This window comes from Felis catus, chromosome E3, assembly GCF_018350175.1.
Source record: "Felis catus isolate Fca126 chromosome E3, F.catus_Fca126_mat1.0, whole genome shotgun sequence".
NCBI lineage: Eukaryota > Metazoa > Chordata > Mammalia > Carnivora > Felidae > Felis > Felis catus.
In genome coordinates this window covers 23,083,084-23,101,408 of record NC_058383.1, presented here as the reverse complement: position 1 = coordinate 23,101,408, position 18,325 = coordinate 23,083,084, and the positions used below count along the sequence as shown (strand labels likewise).

Below are 18,325 nucleotides of genomic sequence, written 5' to 3'. Positions count from 1 at the left end.
CTAATGCTCGCTCCACAGCTCCAGCCACATGACCTTTTTGATGTGGCTCAAGGCTAGGTCAGGGAGTTCCATGCCCTTCCCTGACCACTCACCTTGGATGAAGGTCAGGGAAATAATCATCACTAACCCAATTAACACCAAGCACCAGACTTCTTTCTAGGTATATATGTGACACCGAGACACAAAAAATGTTTAAAAATGTACTCAAGGCCTCAAAGTTTTAGGAAGCGGTAAAGCTGGGACTTGAACCCAGGCAGTCTGGCTCCAGAATCCATGATTTCAAAACTGCTCCATTAGACCATCCCTACTGCAGGAAGGAGGTGGCTCTTCCCACCACTATGACCACAGGTCAGAAAGAAGCCAACGTGAGATTCGGAGTGGGCCAACATCTGTGGAGCATCTACACATGCGGGAAAACATCTATCTCTCTCACACAGGTTCGGAGGCATCACACATTGGAACCTCCCCTCCCTGTCCTCTTGCACACCTGTCCCCCACGTAATCCCACCCTGGAGCCTGTCTAACATCTCTCTGCCCTAGCCTGCTTTCTGAGAATCCTCTGGGGGGCTGCCTTCTTTCTGCTTCTGTGAGCCCAGGGGGGCTCAGCAAAGCCTGGGAAACTGGTCACCCAGCTCTGACCACAGCTACTTCTGCTCCCATGGGGGTGAGAAGGAGACAGCACATGCCAGACACACGGCCTGAGCTACTGCGTAGAGACTGGCTTTCTGTCCTCAGCTCGCAGGGAGGCTCTGGCTGCTGAAGCCCCATTAGCCCGACCCCACAGGCTTAGGAGAAGGCGTTCAGGGAACATGAGAGTGGTTGTTAAGTAGAAAGTGCCACACATGTCGCCCCTTTGTTATTTCCTTTCTGCACTGTCACTCTGACAAGCTCTGCCTGACACAGGGGCATTAATTTTTCATGCCACCCTGCCACAGACACAGATTTGTTTGGAGCGATGATAAATGAAATGCAAATGTGGCTGGGAGCCCAGTGCCGAGATGCCGAGACTACGGGTCACATCGTGCTCCCGCCTCATCCTCCTGTCCCCAGGACACCTCCAGCCGCTGCTTTACATTTGCTACATCCCGTGGCTCCGCGGAGCAAAAGGTGACTGCTGAGGAGAGGGGATACAATATTCTCGGTGGGTAGCAGGAAAGTTGATTAAGAAAAATCCACTCCCTCAATACAGTTTCTGATCTCGTGTTTATCTTCATTTGAACCATCCTGGGTAGATGTGTTTTAATTGCAAGCCACTTCCATTCCTTTTCCAGAAGCAGGCAGGGCATAAATTATAAAATAAATAAGTGATTAAGAAACATCTAATTATTGTTATTAGTTTCTTACTTGAAGGTGCTTCCAAGCTGCTTCTTATTAAAGTCATTCATCAAGGAGCCACCGTGCCCTTTCTGGAGGCGCTGCTCCCAGGACCGGTGCAGGACTCACTGCCTCCCGCAGCATGCGGTGCTTAATAAACACGGAGAATATTGATGGCCGTGAATTCCTCCCTCAGCCGAAACTCCAGCATGATGGATCGATGCTTCCTGAACATGGCGGATATTTCTCCGGCCATTCATCAGCCCTACCACAAATACAGGTGTCAGCCTGAGCAGACGTCAGCCTCTAACTGCGTCCTCCAGAGCACACGCACAGAGAAAAGCCCGCATTTCCCACACAGGGACCTCATCAATTTTGCATGTGCTGCAGTCCCTTGACTTATTAAATATTTATAACGATGTCATTATTTACCAAACAAGCTACCAGGCTGCGCCCAAGGCCCCCAGAGCCAGACGCCTGAGTGTTAGGGGCAGGGACCTCCTTTCAGTGTCCCTTTGCCTCCGGAGAGCCTTTTGAGTAGAGGGAGGTGGAACAGCAGACAGGTTTCTCTGTCCTCCCTCAAAAGTGCATCTGTAAGGTCTCTCCAGGCTTTTGAGAGGGAACAGGGCCAGAGATGCGTCATCCTGCTGGAGACCAAGGCACAAGAAAGCTAAGGATGTTGCAAAGCTGGGAATTCCCCAAACAGGGACCCACATTTGTCATTCTGCCATCCTGCCAAGATATCCTCACTGTCGCCCTGATTCACTCTCTAAGTCACTCTCTGATTCCACAGGCAAGAGCTCTAATGCCTCCAGGTAATGGCTGATTATGTCTCCGGGCAAGAGACAAAGAACCTCATTCATTCCACAAATATTTACTGAGATTTCCAAAGATTCTGTTGCAAGGCATTGCCTCCGGGGCTGGGCTGCCTCCCCACACTCACTCCCCCAGGCCTCTTCTCTGCCAGAGCCCACCCATGTACCCTCCCAGACACTGGCGAGAAATCTCAGACACCTCCTTCAATTTTCCTGCAACTTGGTCATAGGCAGGTAACCAAGATCCTAGTCAACAGAAGGAAAGGATTTTTAGAGGGGCCTGGGAATGGTCTCTGGGAAACATTCTTACTGGTCAAGAGACCTAGGTAGAGAGAGGTCCCACCTTCTTTAACTGGATGTTGTCAAGCCTCTGCTTGACAAGTTTATGCTTATTAAAGGCCAGATCTGGGGATGAAGGCCACCACGCTGAGAATGGCAGACGGCACAAGAACCTTGGTCCTTTATGACACCAATGAGGTGTTGATCCAACCCCCTGTACCTGCCCTGCTTAGGGACTTCTTATGAAATTGGGTTTTTAAAATGCCTTTCTTTTGCCATTAGAACACCACAGTAATAAAAATTGTCGCAGGCAAGATCCACCGACAGATGCTAAAGTTTGGAGAGTTGGCCAAAGTCTAAGGAGATAGTTGCCTGGTTTACTAGTATCTCTCCCAAGACATTTATTAAGTACACAGGGAAAATTAGTAATTTTACAGTGGAGAAACCTGAAAACATCACCTTGACCAAGTGACCAAAGTTCTGATAACGCCGGTAATGACTCATCAATATCAAGTACTCCCTACGATGCACTGAGAAGGGCATATTTCTTTTGTGACATTCTTGCCAAAAAAGCCCCGCAAAGTCTCAATCTAATTGTGACTATGCACAATAGAAATCCAAATGCAGGGACATTCTACATAACTGGCCAGTTCTCTTCAAAATTGTCAAGGTCATAAAAGACTAAGAGCTGTCACAGATCAGAGGAACCAAGGAGACATGACAATTAAGACCACTGTGGGACCTGAGGCTGGACAGAAGTGGAAAAACTGGTGAAACCCAGATAAAGTCTGTAATTCAGTTAATTGTATTATACTAATGTTAATCTCTGGTTTAGAACACTGTACGTGGTTACACATTATGCTAACAGTAGGTGAAGAGTATATAGGAATTCTTTGAACTTTTTTTTGCAACTTTTCTCTAAGTCTAAAATGATTACTTTATGGTTTCAAAAAAAAAGAAAAAATTGAGTCAAGGAGGTTCCCTTAAATTCTGTTACCAAAAAGCAAAACTTCCTCACTTCCTGAATTTATATAATAAAAATTACTCAGAGATTACAAAGAAAAGGACTTTATACAATCTAGAAAGGATTCTCCTTCTAGTAACTGTATTGTTAAATGCGGTTCTGTATGTTGATTATTCAATTCCCTTACTATCATGTAAGGTATTGGGAGTAATAATGTGAAAAAAAAGAATGCAAGCTTTAATAGGCCCAATTCACCTCCAAGATCTACCACTCATTACCTGTGTGATCTATTTATTCCCTCTGAGCCTCAGTCTATATATGTGTAAAGTTGAAATAACAGAGCCTGTGAAAAACAAATAGGGTAATGAGATAAAGAGGGCAACAGGGGTCCAAGGAGGGCTTCCTGAGCTCCACTAGGAGAAAAAAGGACTTGTATGAATGTCTGAAGGAAGAGCATTCCTGAGAGGAAATGGCAGGTGTGTCAAGACCCTGTGTTCAAGACATTAACAGGTGGCTTCTGTGCCTGGAAGTGAAGAAAGAATGATATAAAATGGGGTTGGAGAAGCAGACAGATTTAGGACATAATTGTGGAAGTGGATCAGGACAGGGCTTGTGAATGGAGCTGATGTAAGGATGGGGGGCTGAGAGAAAAACCAGAGTCAAGGATGGATCACTGGTCTGGACTGAGCAGCTGGGGTGGATGGTAATGCCATTGACTGAGTCCTAGGATGGGATGGGAAGAGGGATCCAAAGCAACATTTAAAGAGATAATGGCTAAAAAGTTTCCAAGTCTGATTCACAAAGTACAGTATAAAAACAAATTTAAAAATGAAACTAATGGAAAACAAAGAGAAGCATCTTCAAAGCATTTAGGAGAAAAACAAACAACACACCTTCAAAGGGACAACCATGACATTAATAACTAATCTATCAACAGAAATAATAACAGCAGAATACCACAGAATGAAAAGGAAAGAACTGCCAACCTAGAATTCTATTCCCAGTGAAAATACCTTCCAAAAAGTAGAGACAAAATAAAGACATTGCCAATCAAACAGAAAATAAGAGAGTGCATCATTAGCACAGGTTGGGGGGGGGGGCGGGGAGAAAGAAACCAAAATGAATTCTTCAAGCAGAAGGAAAATGATTACAGGAAACACACTGAAATGCAGGAGGTGACAACCAGCAATGGAAAGTGAGCGTGCTGGTACATCTAAATGAACACCGGCTTTTACGTTAGTAGCGATGTTAGTTACGGGAGTTATATATCTATTTATGTTAAATACACATGGAATTGGAATGCACAGTCACCAATAAAAAATGGTAGAAAGGGTAAAATGGAATCAAAGTGTTCTAAGACTCTGAAGGGTGAAAATTACAAAGCTTTCTCAGACTCTTATAAATCAGGAATGCATGCTGATATCACAAGGATAACCACTAAAAAAAAGAAAGAGTAAAAGGATGAATAATAGCAGAGGCGAAAAACTGGAAATTAAAAAATACTTGACTGATCTAAAAGGCAAGGAAGAAGAGAAAAAGATATAAAACAGGTGGGACAAACATCAAAAGAATAGTAAGATAGTAGATAAAATAAAATCCACTTATAATTAATGTAATGCATTAAATGTAAATAAACCAGTCATCCCAGTTAAGCCTTCCAATGATCATGTAGGCACTATCAGCCCCATTTTACAGGTGAAGAATTTGAGGCACAGAGAAGTTAAATAATCTGCCAAAAGCTGTCCAGCTAGGGAGTCATTCAAACCTAGCAGCCTGCCTCTGGGACCTGAGCACGTCACCCCCCTCCAAAAGCCCCCCCCCCCCCGGGCCCCCCTCCACCCAACACTGTTTTAGATCAGTGTTCCACAGACTGCACCCAGATTCCTGCAACAAGCTCCTAACCCAGGCTCGCTGATGCTACATCGTTGCCATGGTGACCGTGCTAAGGCACAAACTGGATCTCATCCTTCTCCTAAATTAAAAATTTCTCCTGAATTCTCATTTGCTTCACGACAAACGTAGTAGGTCAATAAAGGTCCTTCTAGATGAGGCCTCTGCCAGCCTCCCTTCCCCCTCCATCTACTGCTTCCTGCCTTTTTGCCCGACATTCCAGGAAAATTGGATTCCTGGGGTTTTTGGAAACTATAAGCAGTTTCCCCAGTCAACAATGTGTGAGCTTTGTTCCCATGACCCCTCCTCTGTAAAGCTCCCTTTAGGCTCAGTCCCTCTCTCCATCCCTATTGTTATTATAATGTAGGAACGGCACTTATTCCCTGAGGGCTTTTTCAGTGCCAGGCACTGTCCTGGACTCTATGGGGAATCTTCCTATTTAACCCTCACAACTCCATGACAAGGTACTGTTCTTCATCTTCCAGATAGGAAGGGGACTCAGAATGGTTAAGTGGATTACTCAAACAAATCCATTAATTTGGATACTCACTACTATATGCCTGGCACTCTGTCAGGTACCAGGAAAAGAGCAGTGAACAAAACAGGTAAGCAAACCACAGAGCTGAGCATATATACATGCGTACAGGTTCTATGTTGCATATATATTGCACATAGACTGCATACAGACTATACATTGCATATTTATTGTTTATAGACTGATGTAGCATATATACCATTGCATATAGACCAAATATTACAAATATACTGAATACATTTTATGTTGCAGATGGACTATATGTTGCATATGTACTGCAGATAGACTGATGTTGCATATATATTGTAGGCGATGTTGCAGATAGACTGCACATAGACCTTGGTAGTTGGTGACAAGTTACATGAAGAAAATAAAGTAGGGAGGAGGGAGAGAACATGAAGCAGGTTGCAATGTCTTAAAACGGTGGTCAGGGAAGGCCTCACGGAGAAGGTGACATCTCAGTAGAGCCATGAAAGAGATGAGATAGTCAGGGGGTCAAGTTGGTTACGGATAATTAACATTTCAGTGCTTACCCGCCACACCATTTACTCATTGCTCTTCTCTCAAGGCATCGCCATGTTCTCATCCCTCTTCCAGCCCACTTCCTGGAATTCTGCCTAGAAGGCTTGTCTCGGAGGTGCCCACAGGGCTCATTCCCTCAGCATTTGGGCACACAGGAAGCACTGCTAACTGAAGGAATCAGGACTTCAATTTTGAGTGCCACAGTGAAGGGGCACTCTTCCCACCACAGCCTTATATGGATTTGAAACCCCGGAGCTGGCGCCGCCCATCCTCAGCCACCCTGCACTATCTCCACATGTGCCTTCCCTTCCCCACTCTCTAAAGGGATGACGAATCCAACACGGTCCCTGAGTCTTGGGAACTCGATCTGTATGCTGTGGGCCTCTGTGGATTCTTCCAAAGCAGAGGTGAAGTGCAGGAGAGCCTGGTTTCACTCACATCACCTTCTCACTTCAAGAAAAACTAAGCTGTTAGAAATACAAAGAGCAAGTCAAATTAACATCACATCTCTGAACGTTCATTAAGAAATGAGGTGCCAGGCCATCAGGCCATATGACGTGGTGCAAAAACCTATCACTCTGGGAGACAGCCCTGGTCCTCTCTCCAAGTAGCAAGTGTTGACAGGGGATGAGAAACATGGCTAAGACCAGACCAAATCAAGACTGAATTCCAGAGGGTTCTAAATGAGATACACCCAACCCACCCAGAGAGAGGTGATCTCCCAGGTGACCTGGGTGGAGATGGCTGAGACCCAGGTCTACAAAAAGGAAAACCAAAACCTTCACTTGGGAGAATGCAGGAGCATGCCTCAGAAAGAGAAAAGGGACACTGAGGGTGGGGAACAGGCCTAAGCCACATCCTGCAGAGTTACAGTGGCCTAGAATCACTCCCTGGGCATACAGAAACATGTGGTCCAGGGCCCAGGGCTTTATATGCCTTTGGCTTTTTCCGGGAAGACTGACAGAGGACAGAAAGGTGTACAGGGAGATCTAATCATTCAAATTTTTAAAAATAATCTTCCAAATTCTATGGAGACAAAATGATCCTTAAATATCTGCAGAACTATTAAATCTATGTATTTCACGACATGCAAATACTTTCAGGCATAATGAAGCTTCCTGAATAATCAATCAGTGTACTACATGGTTAAACTCTTTAGAGAACCTAAAGCAAAACTTTACTATTCAAAATTAGAGAGGTTTGTAAGTGCTGCACCTCGGTTTTAGGGCATGTGGTTCACATGTGTCCTGGATTAGGAAAGGTTTCCCTGCCCTATCCCTAAATCATCATGCTGTGCTTTAGAAAACAAGATCTCCTCTATGACCTCCATTTAATAGTTTCCAGGAAAAATGATGGCTGGTAAGGTACTCATATAAACTGAAACCCCTGCTCACTGAAAATGCACTCAATTCATAATGAATAAGCATTTCAACAGTCAGGCATAGAACACACACGCACTAGACTTTTAAATTCCATTTCATGATGGTGATCTTTGGTGCCCCCAAGTGGTCATAAGTAATGTGACATCCTCAACAGGGAGTCCTGTCCTAAGGGGAGGTAAAGACCGTGGAGAACATTTTGTCAGAACAAGACAGTTAAAAAGGAGGTTATCCGGGCACAAGAGAGGGCACAGAAAAGAATGGCTCCTTCACTGGAATTAAGCCAGACTGTGAGTTCTTGCTCGGCCCCATGGCCGAGGACATCTGCCTCTTGGAAAAGTGGGAATAATAATCCCCATCTGTGAAAATTAAATTAAGCATAGATGTGATTTTTTTGTTTTAAAATTTTACATATAGAGTATCTATATCCTTCTGTTAACTTGCTTTTTTCCATTTAACACTACGGTTCTAAAGAGTTTTGTAGAGATAAGTGTGGTACAAAGATAATTTCTGCTTAATTTTCAAGGCTAGTCAATACCAAAAAGATACATGTTGGTAAGGGGGAGAAAGAGGAATATGGCTTAAAGAGGGCATCATGTAATAAATTTATTATATTGTTACATTTTCCACTTTTGTCTTAATTCCAACTGTATACTATATAATCAACTGCTGTTCCAGAAATAAAACGTTTTAAACATAAAAATATAAATTTTGCTTTTTAAAAGTGCATACACCTGGAATAATAAAACATACAAATAAATAACAGAAGTCAGTGACACATCTCATGCACTTGTTCTAAAATAATTTAAAATGACACACTTTTCTTCGGCCTCAAGGAAAGACATCCTGCCTTCCATTATTACCGTACAACAAAACAAGAAAATCATACAGGAATCACTACGAATGGTGCATGAACAATACCAAAGCATTGCGTGTACAGTGACAGGACATGCAGCTTGTGAGACAACTACACAAATTCCAGTGTGACACTGAGGAGTTCAATGAAGAAACGATTTTGGTAATGGGGCTTGAATTCGATTTTAACCAGTGGTGAGAGGCACAGTTGGTGAGCAAACCGATAGGGAACATAAACACATATCCGAAAGGCCTACAGAAGAGAACCTGAGCTTCAGAAAACACTGGATCTGCCTTCCCCTTTGATGTCATGACACCACACCACTTAGAATAGCACCTAGGAAACCATACTGCCTTTTCACCGTCGCGACAGGGAACTCTGCTTCAAGGGGCTTTTCTAAAGGATGATTTCCAATTTGGATTTCTACTTAGATCTTCACTCCTTGAAATGTTGAAAACACCAGGTAAATTGTGCGTTTTGTTTTTTTTTTTTTTTTTTTTTGGTAGGCAGCATAATGCTCAACAGGATGAAACCACCTGAAAAAGCATAGCAGACTACTTTGAAGATGTTGTAAGTGCAGCTCACCACAGATCAAAAGTAAATTTCATTTGCCTCCATAGGTAACATTATTGCCACATTTTTAGATGAGTATTATTTGATTTGTTTTTTAATTACAAGAATAAATACTGGGGGTTACTAAAAAAAAAAAAAAGACTCCAAACAAAATGCTTTACAGTCATTTTAAAAGTAAAATCACTTCTGAAACTACCCTGTGGAGAAGTAGAGAATGAGCTAACTAGGAAACTAGGTGGCAGCCTGGAGTCGGCTATTTGTAATTACTACAGAAACAATTGTTCCATCAAAATCAGGACAGGTTCTTCAAGCCACTGAAGGCTTCGCTTCAGCATTTTTAAACTCAGGATGACTTCCCTACTCCCCTGTGGGTCTGGTCCTGTGGCGGCATCCAGGGAAAAGGCTCTGGGAAAGATGCACACCCCACAGGGAACTCTGTCTCATCTAGCAAACTAAAGACCACCAAATCCCACCAGAGTGGCAAAAGTGCTGGGCTGCCCACAAAATGCTCCAAGCTCCCAAACAGGGCCTCAAATCAGAAAGGCTCCCTTATTTCAAACAGGATGTTAATATCAGTAATTCTCAATCTTTTTTTCCTTTCTTCTCCAACGAAACAGAGGAGTCTGAGTCACTCCTGAGTGCTTCACATGGCAGTGATTCTCACCATAGGGATGGTGTAAGCACAGTGGTTCTCAGTTCTGACTACATATCAGAAACCCCCAAGAGCTTTAAAATGTACGGCAATTTCTGGGACCTGCCCCTATACTAATTAGATCAAAAGCTTGGGAGTGGGACCCAAGCATTTTTAAAAGTTCTCTAGATGATTCTAGTGAATGCTGGGTATCAGAATCTCAGACAAGTCATTCAGAAGAGGCTTAACAGAATCTTGGGGAAAGTACACGTATGAGACTCAAAAGGCCTCCCAAGCCTGCAATGGACCTCCCTTCCCTCCAAAACTGGGAAACACCAGTTTTTAAATGAATGTGAGATGGATCTAGAACCTAATCCACTGTAGACTGCTACCATAAGTTCCATGAGTTTATTCTTATTGTGACCAGTGGCTGCAAAGCTCCACAGCTTTCCAAAACAGCTCTAAGTCTCTACAAAAGCATTTTAAAATTGTTAGCACTATTAGAAGCCACATTCTCTCCTTGTGACCACGATAGAACCCTAGAAGATATAAAAAATTAAAATCTATAGAAAATGGCAGGTTATTTTTAGAACAAAATACTTTAGGAAAGTCTTCAGGCTAAATACAGTATATAAACCCGTGTGTGTTCAACATATCCAATTCCACTCGTGCTTGCAAAATACTTATTTTCATACAATCTTGCCAACGATAAAAAAAAATCAGCAAAGAGAAACATGTGCAAAGCAAAACAAGAAAACACATTCATGCTCTTCTCTATTGATGATTAAGCCACATGTAAAAAATTACAAATTCAAAAATAGAGCTCCATAATCCAAGAATCGCCTTTTTTAAAATTCACATTTAGTGTACCCCACATTTTGTATTCGTTGTTTGCATAGGTGGTAAGAACATGCTTTCTGGGTTAGATGGAGGCCATGCAAAATTGTTTTCATTACTTGGTGTGGGGGGTGCGGAAATGACCGGTCACGCTCAAATTGCAGCTGCAAAACAAACACTTTGAGAGTTGATCAAAAGGCAGTGTGAAACACTAAGTGTTCATTTAAATAAAAGCATAGGATTTCCCCCCAAAAGATGTAGTCAGGTTCAACAATTATGTACCCTTTATGAAAGTAAAGACGGACAGTCTGTGCAGGAACAGCCTCTTTCTGTTTATGATACGGGCACTGTTTTGTCAGCAAGTTTTGCTCTTCTCAATTCCAAATAATACAAGTTCAACATGCCTCACAGAATATGTGTTTTATTGAAACTGTGCTTATGATTTGCATACTATCTCAAAAATCCAACCCAGAAACACTAATTATCATAGCATCCAATAATTCTAATAACCTACATAGGAAACAATAACGTCAGCTGTTCAGTAATTTGTCAGAATGAAATGTAACATCAGATGTCAATCTATTTTTAAAAACATGTTTATTTGAAATAAGTGAGCTTTGTTCACAGCTCTTCTCTGTTCCATTTTTCCTAAAGGCTGCCACTACTGCTTCCTTTACATACTGTTCCTACTTTTTAGCATGATAGCTATTTAGAGGGATGGCAATTTGTCCCCCACCCCCCAATCCCCACATCTATTTCAAACAAATGTGGATGACCAAATTCTAATGGAAAGTGATTCTGTAATGGATTTTCAACCGCTAACTCGTAGAGACAGCTCAGTCTGAAAAAGTGGATGTAAGAGTAAAATGTCTCTGAAGATGAAGAAGGGCACTTTTGGTTTCCAGAACAGGAGAGACTTGCTCAAGAGGACCACAGGCCTTGGCCGGTTCACCAGAATCCACCTGATCTTTTTGTTCGGGGGACCGTCACTCCATCTAGGGCCTCACCAGCATCCCCTGGTTCATCGGCTGTGCTCCCAGGGCTCCTCAGCTACAGCAAATTCCTGAAGCTTTCAGCTTGCCTTTATGAGCAAAGCAGGCCCTCAACGAATGTTTGCAGAATGAATGAATGAGAGAGGAAAGAATGATTGCAAGAGTTAAGGACAGCCTCACAGATAATTACAATGTTTTACCAGACCACAAATACGCCCACATCCATTTCTACTGGTCCAGCGAGGTATGACTTACTTTCAGTTAGGCTGCTTTTAGGATGGGAAAATACAAGGGCTGGGAGATGATCTTGAGATGACGTGAGCTTAGCAGTTTCTTTGTGCTTCCACGTTATATAAGAGATTACAAAGGCAAGGTGTAGGGCTGTCTTAAGGAATGGAATAGCCTCAGTGCACTGCATGTTTACAGGAAAAGAAATCAAAAATAAAGTTTTTTAAAAGCAAACAAACATTACAGAGTAACACTACTGTCCAGGGATTATTCTCTGTCCGCCAGGAAATGACTGCTCTAGTCAGGCCCACTCAGTTGTCAACCAGAAACCTAGGCCCACCATCCTCAACAGATGATTTTTAACCCCAAAGCAGATGTGCTTCTGTGCCAAATGCTACCAGGAAAATAAAAAGCAAAGCAAACACCAAGTCCCTAACCTACCAAACAACTGAATTGAACCAAGTAATAATTTTCCCATAAGATATTTCACACCTCAAAGAACACCTCCAAACTTCTGGGCAAATCTCCTTTTCTGTGTCTTAAAGGTTATACCTAGTAGTTGGGGACGAGATTTTCATTGTTTACCAAGCACAGAAAGAATAGCTTAAAGTTACCTTGACAATACCACAGTATTTTTTCATTTAAATCTGGAAGAAGGACTAAACTCCATAGACATATAATTTACTGATACTGAAATTTTATTTCTAGATACCATAGAAAATTAAAGAAATTTGTAGAGGTGTTTTTTTGGAGTGTGTGTGTGTGCTTAAGACACTAGACATAATGGGAAATCCATTCCTGGAGGATACAAGAATAAAAATATTTGCCACGTGAAAATTAAACCAGATTCTATTAATGCTTAACTGATAACAGCCTCAGGAAAAGGTGTTATTAAAACCCTCTGTGTAGTCAAACTTTAATTCTAAGACTGTTTCAGAGCTTCAGGTAGGAGATTTCAAATGAGATTTACCTATTAAAAGAAAAAGGCTCAAATCAAACTCCTGCTACCGACGATCCCATTATTGGTGCGTCCTTTCCAGGAAATAAAAGCAACACAGAAAAACCAGCGGTGGCAAAACATTCACAGGCTGTTGGTGTGCTGTTGGCAGCAATAACACCACTGCAGGCAGCCAGTCAGCGGCAGTTACACTACGACAGAGGAGAGGGATGCTGCTTTAGGAACCCACAGCCACCTGCGCAGTGAAACAGGGACACCCGGTGCAGGGGCGAGTACAGGACTGAGTGCACTGGGCAACAGGCTCACGTTCGATGAGATTCATAGAGCACAAGGTAACTTTCACAAGGCTGAGTATCTAAGTCTTAAATATTGCAAGGGTCTAAAATTCCAGCTACCCTCAACATAAAATGGCCTCCAGACTTGCAAGTTACCTGCTAATGCTCAAATAGCAGCAAAATAAAGTTAAGAAACCTACTGGAAATATTTCCCAAGAGGTATTTATGGGGAGAAAACAAAACAAAAGGCAGCGCAGAATTCATAGCTGTGCATGTGTATGTGCTCTAATTACTTCACACACAGCAATACTGAAAAGGGAGATTATAAATGGATCTGTGCACCAAGAATTCAGGAAGAACTGGAAAGTATGATTTTTTTTTAAAAGTTAATATTTAAAAGCATATAAACTTAGCATGCTGTATCTCATGGCAAAGTGACAAATGCTATTCAAAGAAAATCAGGACCATGGCTCTCCTGACATTAAAAAAAAAAAAAAAAAAAAGAAAAATAGAAAAAAAAAAAAAAAAAAGGCTAAGAATTTCCAGGATACCTCCAGAAAGCCTGAAGAACTATGATCTTGCTTATCTGTAAGATTTCTGTGAGGTTCCCTTGTTTTCTCACTGACAATGCCAGACGGAACATGCTCCAATCCTGCTTGTGAGTTCTGGGTAAGAGATGAAATCTTAACCACTAAGAAAAAATAAATGACTTACTGAAAAGCAGTCTGTAACTTTGCCAGGCAGATCAGAAGCACACACGTAATACTTTGTCACACATCACTCCAACACACCATCAACTGACTTTTGGCATCAGGCAACATCTTTCCTCTCCCCAAGGTATAATAAGAAACGTGGGCATGTGCACCCAGGGCAGCATGGAGCTGTTGGCTTCTAACACAAGGAACAAGCAACACCAGAGAAGGGAAATGGTACAAATTCATGCATCCGGTTCAGAATCCTTTTTTTTTTTCCAGGCATCTTTCAAAGGTGTTAACTGCTCTACTACATTTCAAAATCCCAATGGCCTTAGCTAGCAAATTTAGAAGGAAAACAAAATTAACTAGTGACTGGCTTTCTGGCCGTCCAACTTGCCACCCCTTAGGACATCTCCAAAGAACCAAGATAGCGTGTAGTACACACATCTTTGCAGTTATGAAGGACTTCATTTCTACCTCCAGAAACTTCTATCTGTGGCAGTTAGAGAAAGGACAGTCACCCACAGGCCACCTTCTTGGTTAACCCTCTTGCTGATGCGCATCCACCCTAGACTAGCTGAGTATATACCTGAGAAACATTAGTGTTAAAATATTGCCCTTCACAGAGACTGGTAGATGGGGCCAAAGTGCAGAAAGCAACAGTCTTCTCTCGGTTTGTTTGTTAGTGTCACAGTTTTTAGAGCTCCTGGTGCCACACGACAATCAGCTGTGAGGACAAATCCTGCTCAGATGAAACCCAAGTCAAATAACTGATCCCTCTACAGTACACACTAATGACAGCTTAACTGGTTCACAGGTTTCCAAACCCTAGTGTCCAACGAAAGTCATTAGAGTTCTCTAGAAAGAAATATGTACAATTGCTAAAGGGACCGCCCAGGGTCTCGTCTACAATGATTCCAGTTAGCTTGGTATCAATACTTTGCCTATGGCTGTTATTTGGTTCAATGGCAGAATAAGGCGACGCTTTTAACAATTTGCAGTTGAATTCTACACACACACATACACACACATAAACACACACGCACACACACTCGCACGTCAGGCACGTGACCTAAAACATATAAAACAAAAGCATAGAGGGCTTTGGTGGGGGGGGAAGGGGTTCTAAATAAATAAACATCTTTACAGATAAAACACTTGGATTGCAGAAACATCACTGAGGTTTTTGAGAAGGCCGTGCAGAGGTTTGCATGCTAGAAGATAACTTTTTCGAGGATTTCTCAGCAGACTGCCTGCCACCAGGAGATGAGGGCACTCCAGAATCTAGCTGGGAAGACTTGGATTTGCGAGCGGACAGCAGGGAATGTTTAGCGGAAGCAGGGTCCTTGGAGACAAGCTGCTCTTTTCCAACTGCACTTGCATTTGGCTGCTGGGAACCTGCAGGCTGATAGCCTTTCTCTGCCTTGTCATCCACGGCATTCTTACTGGCCAACTTGGCAGAGCTACTGCCAGCCTTCTTGGAGAGCAAGGTTGTTTTGCCAAGGTCAGTTGACCGCCGGGTTTCCTTCTGTCTCAAGGCCGACTTGAAGAAGGATAGCCCCTTGTCCTCTGACTTGCTGTCCCTCTTCAGACCAGCCTTCATGCTTGTGTTGGGGGAGCGCAGACTGGCCATAGAGGAGCTCCTGACGTGCTTTCCGTCTCCTCGGCCCTCCCCCACCCTGGCTTGGCTCACCCGAGGGGAGTTGGGTTTGGAGCTGGAGGTGACGCTGGCTCTGTCGGAAGCCAGGCTCTGTCTGGAGCCCTCTCTACTCAAGCTCCTGTCTGAAGTCCTGCTCTTCCCAGGAGGGAAGGGGCCCCTTGCAGCAGGGCCGGGGGCTTTTTTGGCAGATGCGGAGGAAGGAGTGTAGGCGAGGGAGGAAGAGGACTTCTGCCTCTGGGGTGAAGGAGATGACATGGAGTCTTGGGATTTGGGGGAGGACTCCTTTCTAGGCTGGGCAGGGCCAGGAGAGGAATGCCGTCCACTGGCTCTGGAAGAAGAATCTGCTTTGCTTCGGGAGCGGGAGGGCTTTATAGAAACTTTTACAGGAACAGGAGAAGAAGGGGACGTACTTGAAAGAGATGATTCCTGGCTTGCCAAGACTGGTCTCCCCTTCCGCAAGCTTCTATCTGGCTCAGAAGCGCCTTTGGAGCTGGGAGAGCTCTTGGCTGTGCTCTCTGGTTTCTTTTCAAGGGAGCCTGGGTGGCTCGTGGGTTTCACCTCTTTGACTGGAGAGCTGTCTACAGAATCGCTCTGATCCACATAAGCAATCTGGTTATTATTATCAAAAGGATCGGAGATGGGGGGCACGCAATCCCCTTGTGCTGAGTTTTTGCTCTGTGTGTCTAAAACACCGGAGTTCAATTTGTGGGTGTCTGATTCATCTCTGAACACGCCTTCCATGACAGCCAGAGGGGCCCGACCCACAGCCTTGTGCTCACGTCGGCCGTGACTATCACTTGGTTCCTGGAAACTGCTAGAAAGGTTCCTCAAGCTGCCAAAGCAAGAGATGGAGACCTTATCATCCACCGCCTCCCCGATCTTCTCCAAGGTGGAGGCAGAGGTGTGGATCGGAGAGTCTCCTGAGAACCGGGAAGGAGAATTGGAGCGCATCTGCAGCTTAGCAGACAGGGACCAAGAAGGTCTAATGCAATTGTCGTTAACGGCCAAGGGGCTGGTGACAGAAGATCTGGATGACAAGCTCTGACGCTGGACGCTTCTCACGAATGGTCGAGTTGAGAAACCTCCTGAATGCAGCAGAGAGAACAGCATTAAGCTACACTGAAAACATGTCTGAGCAACACCTTAAGGTACTAAAGATGGAAGGAAGGCAAGCCTGGTGGAATGACAGGAGCATGACCTTCAGGGCCAGCATGTCTGGGGTCAAGGAGCAGCCACACGACTGCAACTTCTCGGAGTTCAGTCCCCTATCTATAAAATAGGGACATTCCAACTCAGGGATCAGCAAACTATCGATCTTCTTTCTGTACGTCGGGGGTCAGGAGACCTCCCTTGGAAAGGCCCAGTTAACACTCTAGGTTTTGTGGGCCAACCACTCAACTCTGCCACTGCAGCACAAAAGCAACCAGAGAAGACACATAAACAAATGGGAGTGGCTGTGTTCCAATAAAACCTTATTTACAAATAAAGGCAGAGCTCATACTTGGCCGATAGGCTGTCGCTTGCTGATCCCTGCTCTAACTCACAGGACTACTGTAAGAACTAAATAAAATCCTGAAAATCCTGTGCCCACCTGGCACTCCACACATGCACAGTAAATGTGAGCTACTGACCCAGCTAAGGACATCCAGAGCCCGAGCCCACAGAAGTGAAGTCTCTGCCCAAGATTACACAAAATTAGAGGCAGAGCTAATACCAAAAACACAAACCCTTGCCCCCAACTCAATGCCACATGCAGCTTGGCCTGTCATTATTGAGTATAACAGCAGATCGGTGAAAAAGAACAGAGACGATACACTCCTATCCTGACTTCAAACTTCTAGAGATGATAATCATAATTAGAACAATACACTCCTATCCTGAGTTATTTCAAACTTCCGAAGAAAATGTTCACAATTAGAACTACATACTTCTATTCTGAGTGCCTTAAAACTTCCTTCCAAAGAAAAGATTCTAAATTAACTTCCATACACACTTGGTACTGTGGCTGCAGTATTTATAAAGCTATGTCCAGATAAGATCCTCGGAGACAGGCTCTGTTCTGTGGGCACCCCCCGGCACCACTGTGATGATGATGCTTAAGAGGATACTGATCTCACCAACTACACTGTCTAAAAACAGACCAGCGGCAAACCAGCTTACTGTTAAAACAACAGTGAATTCTAAGTTTAAAAAGCTGTGTTGAGAAAAACCTCTACCTGAAAAAGCAAAGACTCAGTGGTCGGATTTTCATAAAGTATCAGGAGCTTGTTAGCAATTCTGGCCTAGTACTCTTGTTATTTTACAAAGAAAAAGGCAACAAGCCAGAAAAGCAAGCGGGCCTGGAGCTACAATGAGGCAGACCTCCCTGGCCTGGCGGCCCCCGTCCACCCTCCTGCAGTTTTCCTTCACTTCATGGTCTCACAATTACCCATCACTAGATACAGATTACAGCAACCGACATGCTGGCTGCAGGCTTGGGAGATGAGTCACTGTCCTCATTAGAGAAGCTGAGCTCACTCTCACCTCCTCCAGCCTCAATGCTAGGGCTGCCTGATCCTTCCCGCACCACCTGGGGTTCCTGTCAGAACTGAGGGCTGCCATTACTCAAGCATAAGTGAAGGTAAAAAACAAAACAAAACAAAACAAAACAAAACCAAAAAAAAAACAAACCCAAAAACAAAAAAAACAAAAAAAACCCATAGTTCTATTTGTATTGTGTTTCCCCAAGTATCCATACTGTGACCATCTTCAGAATTCTTTTATGCAGAGTCAAGAGTTTCTGTTCTAGATGCTTCTGCACTTAAAAGAACATGCCACAAATTCCTGTAAAGGAAACAGCAGTGGAAAGGGGAAAAGCTGAGAGCTGGAAAGCCCCCATACTGGGCGAGCACAGCAACTCCTCGCCAGGTGGCCCTGGGCAAA

At 43.7% G+C, this 18,325-nt stretch overlaps 1 protein-coding gene across 5 annotated transcripts in view; it reads right to left on the bottom strand.

The window, feature by feature from the left end:
- Positions 1–8,279: 8,279 nt before the first annotated feature.
- Positions 8,280–18,325, bottom strand: part of USP31 (ubiquitin specific peptidase 31) — a 70,056-nt gene continuing 60,010 nt past the window's right edge. For all 5 annotated transcript variants that reach the window (XM_019820798.3, XM_023247020.2, XM_023247021.2 and 2 more), the window contains one exon: positions 8,280–16,488. In XM_019820798.3, coding sequence (XP_019676357.3) covers positions 14,918–16,488 — 1,571 coding nt within the window. In that variant the 3' untranslated portion in view covers positions 8,280–14,917. The remainder of the gene's footprint in view (positions 16,489–18,325) is intronic.